Below are 16,672 nucleotides of genomic sequence, written 5' to 3' on the forward strand. Positions count from 1 at the left end.
GTTTTCCAGGAGGCGAACACCTTTATTCAGCATGTCACACTCTGGAATATCACAGAATCCCGCAGCGCACGCAGCAGTGAGGCATGGTATATCCTGGTAATTGTGGTACCCTTTGCCTGGAAAGTAAGTATTAATACTCCGTGTTGATCGCAAATAAAATTATCACCACTTTGGTCGCTCAGAATAGAACACAGACTTCCTTTGAACTAGAAATTCACCATAGTTCGCTTTTTCCCTTGACCACACACCATCTTCTTTCCACCTCTTCCCAACCATGCAGTCATTTCCTAGTGGCAACTACTTCTGAGATGTTGCCACGCTGTTTTCTTAGGTGTAGTAAAGGATTTTGGACCACTACAACTTACTTCACGTTTGGACCTATAACACAGCAGCGATACAGAGTTTTGAGCTGTACATTACCACATGACCTACATATGTATGCAGGATTAAACATGCGAAATTAAAGCTTCCTACAATATGTGAAAGTGGGTCAAGGTAAAACTTTCTCGCGCCCCTCTCATTAGCCGGCAAATTTCAAAGAAATCGCACATGTGCTAATTACTCAGAAACTATTGATTTGTGACCTTCGGTTCATATAGGTGAAAATGTTCCAAAGTACTTGTAGAATATTCCCTTGCAAGGAATGCATGGAATTACCAGTCACTATATATATATATATATATATATATATATATATATATATATATATATATATATATATATATATATATATATATATGTACAGTGGCGTATTTAGGGGGTGGCTTCCGGGCTTAAGCCCCCCCCCCGAAATCACTTAGTATAGTAAAGTAAGTGAAATATCCTGCAGAATTTTCACATTTACAGGCATAGCCCCCCCCCGAAAGTTAGCAAAGCCCCTCCCGAAACAAAATTGTAAATACGCCACTGTATATATATATATATCACTCTCCATATATATCCCTCTCATAAGTTGCGCTGTCAAATTGAAAATGATAAAGAACTTTGCAATCCCGAACCTAATCTATTTTGAAAATTTGATCGAAATCGGTCGGATGGTTCAACAGTTATTAAGTCATAAACATAGTCACTTTCAATTTTAAATATTTAGATGCAGGTAATAACAATTAAATAATTGGATATACTTTGCAAATAACGTCAGAAATGTTTTGTGGTGAAATGCAACTCCAACTTGTACGTCAGATGCTAATTGCTATTAAAAAAAAAAAAAAAAAAAAAGGACCTGAATCCAAGATGGCGAACTCTAAGATAGCCACCAACATGGTACTAACGTAATAAATGCGGTTCTGTCTCCATTACCCCTAGTCAAGGTATAGTATCACTCCTAGCCGTTCGAAACTTACCAAGTACCTTTGTCTCGTATTGTATAGCGCCACAAATGTATTCAAAACTTGAGATAGTTTGGGGTACGATTTAATACTATATAATTGAGCTAATTTCTCTCGCGAGGTACTTTGGTGTGATATAGATCCATTCTAGCGGCTGTGATTCAAAAAACTCAAATGTCAAAAAAATAAAAAGCACAATATTCGGAATCACAAACGAAACATACTGCGTATAAGCTAAATTCATTTTCGATATCAAGAGGGGATTTTAGATTTGATTTGGAGTTGAAGTGAGTCGATTTTGAATTTAATGTCCCGTTGAGCAGCGAGGCTATATGAGACGTGGGTCTACTGATTAACGTGGAATCCGAACCACATGAGCTCCCGCCGGGAATAGAACACGGTTCTCTCAGGCCAAAAGCGCGTGCGCTAACCACTTAACCACGAAGGAGCTCAAGGGTGGACTTTAGTACGGACAGTCCTCCTCATAGCTACGCCACTGATGTACGTACCGCTTTCAGACTATTTCAATGCTGGATACACAGAAAACAGTAAGGCAATGCCCTTATAACTAAATGGGTAGGATTCGCGCATTTGAAAGGGAAGATTGAGCTCAAATTCTTTTTGGAGCTTCGGATTCCATAGATCCATTTTTCCTTGTTAGTTTATTTTTTATGTGAATAATGTTAGCAGTGCTCTTGGATATTGCAAATGAAAGAATACATAGGAAAATGCTATCTTTTCTTAAGAAAATCATAAACTTAATAAAATTAATGGAGTTTTCTCTGACTTCCTTGTAAACATGTTTATCTTCTTTGACTTGAACATTTGGAGATTTCTTTCTGATAACATTTAAAGAGATTACCAGGTCTTCAAACCTTTGCTTTCCTGGTTGGACTGGAACAAAACAACATCAACAACAATACGTACTCTATTTGCTTCCTTCAGGGTTGTCGATAATAGAAAATTTGTTGTTTTGAAATGGAATTCTGATGACTCAATGAATACAACTGTACTTCCGATCAGTGAAGCGATAGACAATTAGAACTTCAGATTGGGAACCAAACTTACGTCACTAAGAAGTGTTTATTTTTCCTCACAGAAGTAACGTTGGTATATTTTCTATAACACTGAAAGCTGGTGACGTCATATTTTATTTGTTGTAGTTGGAGAATCATTCATAGCATTCTCATGAATAGCATTCTCTATAAGGAACGAAGATATTAATTATCGCCTGCCTTACATGCTCCAGTCTGGAATAGTTAAAGAACAAGTGAGTATGATACCTTTTATTATTCTCGTTTTAGTGTCTTTACATTATTTTCCTTTGTTGTAAGGTGCTTCCCCGTGGCTAAGCGGTTATAGGGATTTAGGATTTAGATTTCTGGGTTTTCTTTTCTGCATCTAAGGCCATTTAGCCTTTCACGTTATGAGAGATGACGTCCCTCGGCGAGCACACAATCCGTGGAAAAGGAAGGAAGAAAGGATTGGGAAAGGAAGGAAGCGGCCTGGGACCTATAAGTTTGGTACCACCCCGGCATTTGCCTGATGTGAATGAGGAAAACCCAGGAAAACCTCATTCAGGGTGGCTGGCCTGAAAACGCGTTTCACACTTTTTCGACCGAGTGCCCCCACCGGGAATCGAACCCGGAACCGCTCGCGCCGAAGGCGAGAGCGTTAGCGACTACTAAGCGGGTCCACATTAAGCGGTTATCGTACGCGGCTGTGGCATGTGAGACCGGGTTCGATTCCCGGCGGAAGTTCATGTGGTTCGGATCCCACATTAAGCTGTAGTTCCACATCTCATATAGCCTCGCCGCTGAACGGGACATTAAACTGAAATCAAACCAAAAACGCTTTTGTTTTAAGAGTAGGTTGTCTTGTAATCAATTGAAAGGTTTTATTTATGTGGAAATATTTTTCTGTTGTGAAGTTTGTTCTTTCTAATTTATGCCCTTTAGGCCAGAGAAAAGAAATAATTAATGAAACTTAGTGATTATAAGATAATTTGTGGAATCAGGATGTAAGTGGAAACGGGACAACGCTGAGATAACCCATGACAGTGGCGTAAATAAGGGCCCCCCGCAGACCCCGCATTGCAGGGGGGGCAAGCCATCAAGGGGCCCACAAATCGTGAAGTAGGACGTAGAGAAGGTATCCCACTCCACGCTGTCTGCGAGGAGGCCCCCAAGCCTTTAGTTACGCCACTGACCCATGGATGAGATGTTGTGCACCATAAATTTTCTTGGGTTGTGATTGAACAAGGAACAGTACGCACTAGAGGTAAGGCGCTGTACCACTGTTCCCTCCGTATCTTAGTGAAGTCGGTTAAGCGAGGTGACAAGCACTGAAATTGTTGATGAAATGGAAATAAAATTATTTTTAAAGATACCCTGGTTATGTCTTTTAGATTAATCAAAGTGAATCATTGTGAAAGTAAATATTTATCTCCCTGATCAAGAATCGAACCAGGGATCACGTAACCACTAGACCAACAATATGGCTAATTAGAGTATCGTGAAAGGTCATTTAAACCATTATTTATTATTGAAGTATATTGTGCAATGACTTGTGTATATTTAAACATTGATAAATTCTCTTTATTGTGTTTGTATAATCTAACTAACTAACTTTATGACCAAGAAAACCCGGAGATTCAATGCCGCACTCACAAAAGCTCTTCACTGATTTCTGTCCTTAGCCAACTAGATCTAGTTTCTACTTTGTATTTCGATCTCTGCGAGATCTATCTTAATATTCTCCTGACTTCTCCACCAAGGTCTTCATAATGTGCTTTTTTTTCTTTCTTTCTTTCTTTTCTTTTTTTTTTTTTTTTTTTTATCAATTGCTTTTCTAGTTAAAATTTTGAAAGCGTTCCTATTTTCTTCCATTCTGGTTACATGACCTGCTCACCTGAGCCTTCAATTCAAGACTATCACCCTAACCATAGGCACCAACTACAAAGATTTTTAAGGGTTGCTCAGCACTCATTGGATTTTTCTCTCTTCTTTGACCAATATCGTTAAGACACATTTGCACACAAAATCAACATTTCAATGTTAAAGTTTTGTTGAATACAAAGCAGGCCAGTATCAAGGGGGTCTAGGGAGATCGGCCCCCCCTAAATTTTTGCTGCCCTCCTAAAATTTTCACTTTAGGTTTGCAAATGAACTATAATAAGGTGATGTACTATAATATGGTTGCATCGGCCCCCCTAATTTCAGCCGGGCCCGCTACATTTTTGGGCTGGCTATTGGTCTGATACAAACTTTAAGTGGTCATGGTGAAAATTAATTAATTAATTAAAATAAAAACCTTACGCTTTTCATTTCATTACAGTGGCTTGTGCCCCTTTCATGTTCATCTCTATCAGAACCCCCCCCCCCCCTTCTAGTAGTTTGAAAAGCAGTGGTCTATTGGATCTGTTAAGAAAATAGAATATGAGACGCGAGATGTGATTTATCTTACTACTAGAAGTGCCAGATTATGAGCACCCGTTGAAAAATTAAAATATCGGCGCCTATGCCTCTAACAATGTTAGATTAACGGTATAAATTACGCAGTTCTTCGTTATAAAATTTCCACCATTCCCCATTTGGGTTGCTTTTTGGGTTCGTACAATTTTGTTAGTTTATAATTGCGAATTTCTTAGTATTCTGAATTTGGTACGATTTCGTAGTAGCTATATTGTGAGTCATGTCTAACACTAAAATAATGTTTGAGATCTAAAACTTGAACGAACTAGCGTTATACATCGAACTCGTGAAGTTTATCATCTCGTCTGAAAAACGAGACTAGACTTGTTATATTCGTCGTCTAATATCAAATTTAAAATGATACATCTCGTCTCGTGGGTAATACTAAATCTGGGTAAAGATTATGACTCATTCCATCTCTATCGTGGACACCGATTGTATTTTAAAGAATAAAATTTCAAATATGAGAATCGAATTTTAAATATTGTTCATTTATCTAGTTCTACAAATCTAATGTTGCCCGGGAGAAATTACGATTTCCCGTCACGTCTCGTAAATTTTTGAAGAAGTCTCGTCTCGTCTCTTTCGTTTAGTAAATTTATGTTAAAAATTTATATAGTGATTTTGCTCTTAATTCCATCTAGATTTTTTGTCAGAATTCTCCCACGTCACCAAAGGTCCACGAAGGTGTGTTATAACTAGGGATGGCCAATTCCGGAATATTTGCTTTCCGGAATCCGCAAAGTAAAATCGAAAAAATTCTGGATTTCGGAAAATTCCGATCTTGGAAAAATTTCGAATTCGGAAAAATTCCGGATTTCGATCAAATTCCGCGGTCTGAAAAATTCCGGAATTCGAAAAAAGTCCGGAATTTAAAACATTTCGATTTCGGAAAAAATCCGGAAATCGGAAAAATTCCGGCTTTATCCGAATTCCGGAATGTTTTCGACATCGTAATTTTTCCTAAATTCGGAAAGTGTAATTACTGATTCCGGAAAATATATTTTCCGGATTCTGGATCCCGAAAACTTTTAGACATCGCTACTTATCACAATATTTAAACCAGATTTCTTGTATATTTCAGTATATTGTGTAATGATTTTCTAATTTATAAACGATGATAAATGCTCTTGGTTGTATTTTTATACAATGAACTAGCAGAATGCCCGTTCTTCGCACGGGGAAAATAGTTTCATTTTGGACATAAATGTGTGAATTTGGATTTAAACGGCATCGAGAGTCTCTCTTTTGATTTCAGCAACCCCGAAATGTATAGATTCGGCACTAATATCGGTCATTTTCGATCATTTTTATATATATATATATATATATATATATATATCCTCCCTTCCCTCCCTTAAGTTACACCGTCAAAGTGAAATGATAAAAACTATCCTAGATCCGAACCTCATCTATGTGCAAAAAATTTGATAGAGATCGGTCTCTTTGTTCAAGAATTATTGGGCCTTATGCAGAGTCATTCTGACGCGTGATTATTGCCATACTAAAGAGTTCGACTAACATATGTTTCCTGCAGTAGTCAGGCCTTTAGTGTGACGCTAATCAGACTTCAAAACTACTCTGCATAAGGCAGATTAAGTTTTATTTATTTTTATATAGCTCCCTCCTCCCCAACGTAGTACCGTCAAAGCGAAATAATAATAATAATAATAATAATAAAATAATAATAATAATAATAATAATAATAATAATAATAATAATAATAATAATAATAATAATAATAATAATAATAATAATAAAAAGAAAACTTCCCAGGCCTGAACCTCATGTATGCTGAAAATTTGACAGAGCTCGATCGGATGCTTCGAGCAGTACGAAGTCACAAACATAGTGAGTTTCATTTTTATGTAATTATATAGATCATATGGCACTAGAATAGTGTTTGAGATCTATGAGTTGGGTGAGCTAGTGTATCTAACAAGCCTTGAGATATTTCTCGTCTCGTCTAGATTCTTGTCTTGACTCGAATTAAAAAATTTACTTCTTGTCTTGGTTTCAAGACGACAATTCGACAACACGATTCGAATCCGATTTAGGAGCAGTACATAGGATGAGCCTTGGGACCGAGCTTTTGCATATGAACCACAACGTCGCAGTTCCTACTTCCACAACGATGACGTTTTGAACTTCTGGCAAGGATATGCACATAAAATCAAATTATGTGTTGTTCGTTTAACATAATTCCTTGAATACATTCTTTTAATCACACATCATACAAAGTTTAATGTTTTATAGGTGAAAATAGATCAATATATGGCATGTTAAGCTTCCTGTTAAAATGTTAAAAAACCTAAATATTATGACAAAATTACAAGAGAATAATAACAAGGAAAGGGGTCATTTCTATTTGTGTTTCTGGGCTTTCCATACAGAAAGAGCACAGCATCCTTATTTGAGTTTCTGATCTATTTCAGCAAATCTTTATAAAAATAAATGTATGCATGTATGCATGTGTGTGTGGTGTCTATGTCTTCCTGCATAACTCTGGAACACCTGAAGGAATTTTAACCAAACTTAGCACAAATATTACTTTCAGTCTATGAAAGAGTACTGTTAAGGTAACACGACCTAAAACATGTAGGGGAGAGGGAGGGGGAACAGGCCCGTATCCAGGGGGTTTAGGGGCCTCCCCTCTAAATTTTTACGGGCCCCCGTAAAATTTTCACGGTAGCCTTGCAAATGAATTATAGTATGGTGATGAACTATAATATTTTTGGATCGGGCCCCCCTAACTTCAGCTGGGCCCCCCTACATTTTTGGGCTGGCTACCGGCCTGAGGAGGAAATATAGAAATGGACGAAAATGACCGATATTAGCGTCGAATCTACAGTTCGGGGTCCATAGCCTAACTGCTGACAGTTCAAATGCCCTTTAAGTCTAATTTCAGCCTCTCAGTGACGGTAATATCTAATAGCACACCTAGGGGGAGTAGGAGGGGTGACATAAAAATGATCGAAAACGGTCGATATGAGTGTCGAATCCGTACTTTTCAGTGTTGCTGTGATTAACAATGCTGTGTTCTTTCCGTAACACGAATTTAGTTTTGTATCAGACTCTTAGTAGAAAAATGAAATGTGAAATGAATTCTTTCAGCTTAACGTCCCACGATTATGCCCTTTAGGCAAGTAAATGATGATGGAAGAATTGGTGGAATGAGAAAGTGGGAGGAAAGGGAAAACCCGGAGAAAAGCCACGGACACGGTGTTATTCATCACAAACTTACTTAGCCGGAGATAGAACCAGGGACCCCACACACCTGGCGTAAGCGCTGTACCATTGGGCCACCGTGCCTCCGAGACTATTAGTAGGGTGAAGAGGTGAAGATGGCACTCCTTGTTCAAACGTTCAATAGATTACTATAATAATAATAATAATAATAATAATAATAATAATAATAATAATAATAATAATAATAATAATAATAATAATAATAATAATAATAATAAGTACCCTTGTCGCTGTTCATGACCGCTTTTGGTTTAATCGCGATCAACGCTGGAACCGGAAACGGTTAATTTATGCCAAATTTGGTTTTAATATAGGTTAATGAATGAGATGAAATCAATTTTTAGTGCGTTGAATTGATCCCAAGTAACCACTGTCAATATCCCTCACCTTTTTTCTTTTCACTATGATGATAAAGATGCAAGTGATGCTTCAAATCACTTGGTGAAATTTTTTATGTTCAGTGATATATATATATATAATATTATGAATAATTAATTATTAAATACTTATGCTAATCTTGTGTATGCGAATATACTACTGTATATATGTTGGGGATAAAACCAGATCTGGTATAATTATTTAAGGTTTATTAATGTATTTTCATCTCTAGTTGTTAAGAACATATTTTGTTATATTTGTTAATTTAACCTAGTATCTATATTTTATAGTCAACTCTCTTACTTATAAAAAAAAATCTTGCCTCTTAAATTGCTAGCCAGATAGTTAGCAACATTGTTTTTGGAAAAATGAAATGAAATCTTTAAGTTTAACGTCCCACGATTATGCCGGTTAGGCTAAAGGAGACGGTGATGATGAGAGATGAGTGAAATGGTGGAATGAAGAAAGTGGGAGGGAACGGGAGAACCCCGAGAGAACCCACGAGCACGGTGTTTGTCCTCTACAAAGTCCACACGGCGCGAGCTGGGATCGAACCAGGGTCCCCAAGCACCGGAGGTGAACGCTCTACCACTGAGCCACCACACTCCCGAAACATTGTTTTCGGGTAACGGGTCCAATGCTTTCTTCATGGGAGGAATATTTCTGCCCATAGCTTTACATATATATATTGGGTGTAAAATGATCGTACACGCTCCTTGGGAGGACCTTTTTGCATGTTTTCTATGGCAGCTCAAATCGTTCTTTTCAACGTCACAGTTTCATACTTGATAACGCATCAAATATGAAATTTTACCTTTGTGATCTTGCCCTCTGATGATATTGCTGATCTCTTCGCTTCGCTAAAAAGGGCGTTCGGTAGATTCTTTATGCATATGCTTTTTAACATTATCTTTAACTGACTTAATTGTGTACAATAAGGAGTTGATACATGAGTTTTTAACGCAAAGGTTACGGGTGGCCTCTTAGAGGTCACCGGGTCACGATTGAACACATTTCTAGTTATCACAGTGTTTCGGATCAGAATATATGTCGATATACCAACTCTCGCTACCAGAGATGGATTTTTAAAAAAAAAAAAAAAAATGCCATGTGAGACTACTATGTAACATTGAAATCCCATAATGAAAAAAAATGCATTTTGACCTTTGACTCTGTAACTCCGCAGATATTAATACCCGTGGTCTCGTTTTGCTATCAACCAAAACTTTTGGCTTTCCTCTAAATTGCCTGCAAATTTCACAGCTTTTACGAGTACTATGAAACTAAATTTCACAGCTTTTACGAGTACTATGAGTACCATGAATCTAAATTTCACAGCTTTTACGAGTACTGTGAGTACTATGAAACTAAATTTACACACGAATTATGAAACAGTCTATATCAGGGTTGCCAACTTTTATTAAGAAAAAATCGGGACGGGACAATTGGTGTCGGAGTCCCTCTTTTTCCCCGGAGATGACTACACGCATGGCGACTCTTTGAAAACATTATAAATAATCAGCTGAATAACACGTACCTGAATGAGTGCGAATTATTTTTTTCATGAGTCAAAACACAAATTTGTAAAATTAATTCTATACATAAAACTGTACACGTAAAATAATAAGTTATTCCTTAGTAAAAATGGCCCAGTAAAATGTTAGTTAACTTTGCAAATCGATAAATTGGGACAATATGCGTCCCGACGAGTGTCCAATCGGGACGAGGGACAAACAAGTAAATAATCGGTACAATCCCGACAGAATCGGGACGGTTGGCAACACTTGTCTATATATATATAGCCGAAGCATAGGTGATGCTAGTAAGTGCTAGGGGTCCCCGGTTCGATCTCAGCCCCGCCAAGTGATCTTTGTGGTGGACAAACACCGTGTGCGTGGGTTTTCTCGGGGTTCTCCCGTTTCCTCCTACTTTCTTCATTAGACCATTTCATTCATTACTCATCACCACCGTCTCCTTTAGCCTAACCGGCATAATCGTGGGACGTAAAACTCAAAGATTTCATTTCATTTTTTCCGCCTCGAGTCTCCAAATCCTATTGAGAAAAGACAAACATGTCAGTTCATTACGCTAATAGATGTCTCTGTCTGACGCCAATAGATACCGCTAGCATGGAGTCAAATTTATAAATTTAAACTTTAAGCGATGATTTAATTGCAATTTAAATTCTGCATTGTTTCCATTTAAATGTTAATTATTTCCAAAGAGGACCAGGGATATAACCATATTTAGACTTGAGCATTAATATGTTTATGTGTAAGCGCGTATTAGTTGATGTGCAAACAAAAATAGGAAGAAAGATAAATATAAACAACTAGAGTTCTTAATTAAGAACAATTTTAACATTATGAGGGAGGATCACAGACTAAGATTAGAAGGTCGATATTTCTGGAGTTCAACTGTTATAGAGGATTGAGAAGTGTCTGCTAATTTTAATGCATAGAGTTAGCAACTGTGCAGAGTTTCAGCTAACCGTCACCTGCGGCGCTAGTTGTAGGTAAACACAAATGGCGACTCGTTTAGAAAACTGGTCTCGCGAAGAACTCCGCTCAGTTTTTCGATTTCTGTGGGCGAAACATGCAACCACGACTGAAATTCACAGGCCTCTGGTAGAGCCAGGACTTCGCACTCAGAGCATCATCTTCCTTCACGACAACACGCTGCCGCATACAGCCCAAAATACCACCACGCTGTTGAAGCAGTTTCGCTGCGACATGATCGACCCCCTCACCCTACAACCTGGATTTCGCTCCAAGCTACTTTCACCTGTTCCTGCACTTGAAGGAGCACCTTGGAGACCGTCGCTTCGCTTCAGACGAGGAGGTGAAACACTTCATGACAACGTGGCTGAACATGCAAGGACAGGATTTTTACCTGGAGGGAATATTCAACCTCATCCGTTGATACGAACAGTGCCTCAGCCAATATGGAGATTATATCGAAAAATAACCTAATGTATGTTCTATTTGTTATCTGTATTGGTTATATGAAATAATATATACACGTCTCAGTGCTTTGTACCAGAGCCATAACTTGTCGGGGGACAGAGACAATGGCGCCGATTTCTCTGTAATTTGAGGGGGGAGGGCATTCATAAAAAAATGCATACAACAATACATATAACAATAAAAATACATATTCATAAAAATACCTGGGGGCCCAATGAGCTTTGGGGGGCACGGGGCCCCGGCCCCCAAGGATCGGTGCCCTTGGACAGGGAGGCAACTGTTCCTTCAGGGAAGCTCCCCGCCGTTCGAGGGGGACCCACTTTAAGACAAATTTTTCTTATTCCATATACGATACGAACATGAAATTATAAATGACGCAACAAACAGGTTCACTACATTACATAAACAAAACAACTTACAAAATGTAAATAAAACAAAAACGAGTCGTGGGTCCATTTCAGTAAAAAATATCTAATATTAAGGGCCCTAGAAATAATATTTGTTCATATGACTTAGAGATTTGTCAATATTATTCCCTTAATTAATTTGTCATGTATGGAACGGAGCCAGGGACGTGCGAGAGGGCCCACAAGCCTCAGAGGCCCACAAAAAGTACCTAAGAGAAACATAGAAAGAAGGAGCCTATTTTCGAGTTTTGCGGGAGGGTCCAAAACAACTTTCTCTAGGGGACCCATATATTAATGCTTGGTCCCCCACCAGAAAAAATCGAAGTTACGGCGCTGCTTTGTGTCCATACTTGTTGATATAAATCCGTATCGTATAATGTACAACTCAGGGGGGGGGGAGCGATCGCCCCCCAGAAGAGGAAACCTTTTTTATTTTATATGTAAATAAAACCCATCCCCGAGTTTGACGCTCTTAAAAGTAGCTCTAAGTACCAGTATTACAACCCCACCGCTCCTCCCCCAGAAGTCCATCCTGGATCCGCCCCTGGTACAGCGGCTCAAGAACTAGTGTTTCATATAGCAAGTAATGAAATTCAAGACATGGATATTCAGAAATGTGTGTTTTAAGTTAATATTACTCACTAGAAATTGTGATTTAAATTGAATGTAATTAACATTTATTTTGTATATCTTTACAGATTCTTTTTATCATATAAAATCTCAATTAAAGTACCTGATGTCGGGAACAAAGGTCATACAAAACGTTTTTCTTGGTAAGTAATATAATAATAATAATAATAATAATAATAATAATAATAATAATAATAATAATGAAAAATTCATATACTTAACGAGGTCTATATATCGAATATCTACATAATAAGATGTTTCTTTATATTTTTACATCAAATCACTCACAAATTTACGTTAACTGCAATTCCGGGATGCTGCCCATATGCATAAGATACCCGAATAAATCAGCGTTTGGATTAATTAATAAGTATATCTCAAAATTTGTGCCTTTGAGTTAACAGTGAAACCTTATATAATGTTACGTGTCTACCGTTCGCTCCAGTCAGTGTTGCCAATCTGGAGGAAAAATCGTTAAGCTTAGGTGATTTGACTTCAAAGCTAGGAACAAAAAACAAACAAACAAACAAAAAGTTTTAATTGGCGACGTATTTTTTGGTGATTTTTAAATGACGATTTAGCTACTTTTACCCTGCGAATAACTTATTCTTCTGGAATCAAGAACTTTTTTTTTCTTAAAAATAACGTCTTTCAGTTAACGTCCTACGATTATGCCCTTTACGCTAAGGGAGACAATGATTAAAGCGAGTGAATGATGATGGAAGAATTGGTGGAATGAGAAAGTGGAAGAAAACGGGAGAGTTCCGAGAAAACCCACTGACACGATGTTGTCTATCACAAACTTAGTTCGCCCTGATCGAACCAGAGACCCCACGCGCTAGAGTTGAGTGTTCTAGCACTGAGCCATCGTGGCCCCCACCAAGCACTTCCTTCGAAGCACTTTTGATTTTTTTTGGGGGGGGGGTCTTTTTTTTTCATTTAACCAGTGGATGTGACGCAGAGTTGGTCAAGCAAACAACTTTACCACTTCTTCACAATGCTGGTTTGTTTTTGCCCTTTTGCCTTCTTATTGGTTCTTAGCAAGTGCCACACCCAGGATACAAAGCATGATACATATACACGTGTACGGATGATTCAGTGTCATGTATCATAGAATTTTCCAAACATCCGTAAATACTGATTAATGTTCCTCTCATTATTGCGTTGTTGATGATTGAGTATTGGGTATTCTGTTTGATTACCACTGAGAAAACTTCCTATAAAAATTGCGCCGTAATAGCAACATCAGTTATCTTCATCGGTTTACGTATTTCCCTTCTTTTGTTACTAACCCAAAAGCAACCAAGAGGAGAAAAATGTCTATTTATCCAAAATTTCAACTGCACGCAAGTAAGGGCAGAGATAACCATATTTAGAGTTTATTGCCACAATTTATTACAAAGTAAATACAACTATTATTTAAAAAAGTAGTTCACAGGATTCCAAGACAACACGATACATAATCCAATGCAGTTGAGTTCCTTCCTCTATTGCTGTCTTAACTTAGATTTTGGGGAAAATGTTATTCTGACAACACTAATTTCTATGGATGGCAACTGAAAATTTTTCACATTATCTGTTGTAGAATAACATTATCTATGATTGTCGTAAGTTACATTTCATTATCTCCTTTCACTTATGAAAAACAAGCAAAAGAAAAATGGTAAATTTTGTATTATTTTTAGTGTCAGGCTCTTAAGATGTGTTCTGGCTACGGATCTGGTGGCTATTCACCATTAGTGTTTCTTCTAGGCTTAATTCCGAACCCCTGGAGTCAGCCAAACGCTCCTTGGAAGCTAAAATAAATAATACTTCTGCCGCTGTCAGTTCCTGCCTTGTTCAACCCACTTGCCTACTAGGGTGGAGCGAAAAAATAAAATTTTCGAGTATCGGAATCTAATAGGGCTCAAAAGTTGCGTATTTGCATGATAATTAATGGAAAAATAACAAAAAAATCACACTTTGGATCTTCAGTTCACGCAAAGGGCCTAAAGTTTGAGAAAATGACGGAAAAGACCAAAATTTGTCTTTACGCGAAAAAATCAAATTTGTACGTATCGAATTCTAAAAGGACTCAAAAGTTGCGTATTTGCATGTTAGTTAATGGAAAAATAACGAAAATAATCACACTTTGGATCTTCAGTTTGCGCAAACGACCTATTTTTTTTAATGACAAAAAACACCAAAATTTACCTTTACGCAAGGAATGTAGAGATTACTTTAAAAAAACATATTTAGCGTTTAAGTACTTTATTTTAGTTGTGTGAGATCATGCTTGTTAATAATTCGTTAATGTGAGTGATTTCATACATTTTATTTTCATAATGATTTTGCAGCTCATCGCTAATTTTTTTGTCAATGTTTTCTTTTTTCGTCATGAAATGGCCCAGAACTCATCATGAGTAGGTGGTTACAATTCGAGTTACACCTGCATTCTACTCAACTCTCCGACCAATTAGGATGTGCTAAATTATGTTGATTTAATCATGAATGTTGTCTTTAATTCAGATTTTTTAATCTAATTTTGGCGTTATGAGTCTTGAGAGCGAATTTGCTCCAATGTAGCCATCTCTGGTTTCTTGTCCACACGCTTTTTCTGGAAACTCCGTAATAAGTTTGACACCTTTCGACTTCCTGAGTATGGCGTGGAAAATTTAAGAAGTCAAACTCATGAGCAGATTTGCCATGCATAAGTGATAAGAAACTGGAGGGGGTGATAGCTTACATTTTCTCCAATCTATCAGCTCACTGTAGTTCGTGGAATCAAAATTTATTGAAATTGCCATAAAAGTTCTAACAGAGCAATTCAGACAGGGCAATGTGCTCCAGATGTGGCTATAAGAGATCCTAGACCTCTCAGTTACTTCCGATGGCTGACATGTGCAAACCGGGTCTTAATGTTGTACGTTTCTCAAACAAATTCTACAAACGAACTCAAAGTGCTATGTAAACTACATTATAAAGACATGTTCCTATCTGGTTCGACATAAAGAGATATTAGTCAGTGAAATATGGACCTAAACATATTTTGAAGGTACTTCAAACAATTAGATATTTGCCAAACAATATTAAAAGAATTATCGATTCTGTAATTTAGAGAAACAAGTTTTTCTGTAATCCAAAGAACATATTGTTAGCTATGACAGTGTATGAGAGACAACGAGAATGGGTTTGAGAGTGCTAGAGGCAAGAAATCAATATCCGAAGTTGAAATCTGTTAGAACTTTTGTGGCAACTTCAATAAATTCTGATACCACGGACTACAGTGAGCTGATAGATTGGAGAAAATGTAAGCAGTCGCCTCCTCCAGGGCTCGAAAGCTTGACAACAGACACTCTCTTATCACTTATGCATGACAAATCTGCTCATGAGTTTGATGTCTTACATCTTACATGCCATACTCAGGAAGTTAAAAGATGTGTCAAATTTGTCACAGAGTGTGCAGGAAAAGTGTACGGACAAGAAAACAGAGATGGCTACGTTAAAGCAAATTTCCTCTCAAGACTCACAACGCCAAAATTTGATTAAAAATCTGAATTTAAGACAACGCCCTTGACTAAGTCAACATAATTCATCACACCCTAATTGGTAGAAGAGTTGAGTAGGATGTGGGTGGAACTCGAATTGCAGCCACCTCCTCCTGATGAGTTCTGGGCCATTTCATGAAAAAAGAATGTTGACAAATGGGCGAAGAGCTGCAAAATCATTATGAAAGTAAAATGTACAAAATCACTCACATTAACAAATTATTAACAAACATTCCCTCACACAACTAAAATAAAGTACTTAGACGCTATAGAAATATAAAAAAGTTACCTGTATATTCCTACCGTAAATGTAAATTTTCGTTTTTTTTTTTTTTGTCATTTTTTAAATATTTTAGGCCGTTTGCGTGAACTGAAGATCCAAAGTATGAATTTTTTCGTTATTTTTCCGTTAATTAACGTGCGAATACGCAACTTTTAAGCCCTATTAGAATTCGATATTCGAAAATTTGATTTTTTTTCGCTCCACTCTATTGCCTACCCTCGCTAACCTAGCGTACATCCCTTGAACTTCCCCAGCTGTACAGGCTTTGCTTATTTGGGTGACGTGGTGACAGTGTTTTCAAGGACATGAAATCATCATCAGCCAACAAAAAGCGCACTATTTGGTTCTGTTTATTGCTTTAGACGATAGTACTACTTGATGGGAGGATGATTTATACATCAACACAACTATAAATTGCAAGAACATGTCAG

General features: G+C 37.5%; 1 protein-coding gene across 1 annotated transcript in view; it reads left to right on the forward strand.

Annotated features, from left to right (window-relative positions):
* Positions 1 to 2,313: 2,313 nt before the first annotated feature.
* The window catches only part of LOC145685826 (leukocyte elastase inhibitor-like), a 42,644-nt gene continuing 28,285 nt past the window's right edge, over positions 2,314 to 16,672 (forward strand). The window contains exons 1-2 of the mRNA XM_081758414.1: positions 2,314 to 2,598; positions 12,500 to 12,574. Of these exons, the coding sequence (XP_081614540.1) occupies positions 12,538 to 12,574 (37 nt within the window). The 5' untranslated portion in view covers positions 2,314 to 2,598; positions 12,500 to 12,537. The remainder of the gene's footprint in view (positions 2,599 to 12,499; positions 12,575 to 16,672) is intronic.

Source organism: Thermobia domestica, chromosome 5 (genome assembly GCF_964235325.1).
Source record: "Thermobia domestica chromosome 5, izTheDome1.hap1.1, whole genome shotgun sequence".
NCBI classification, from domain to species: Eukaryota; Metazoa; Arthropoda; class Insecta; order Zygentoma; family Lepismatidae; genus Thermobia; species Thermobia domestica.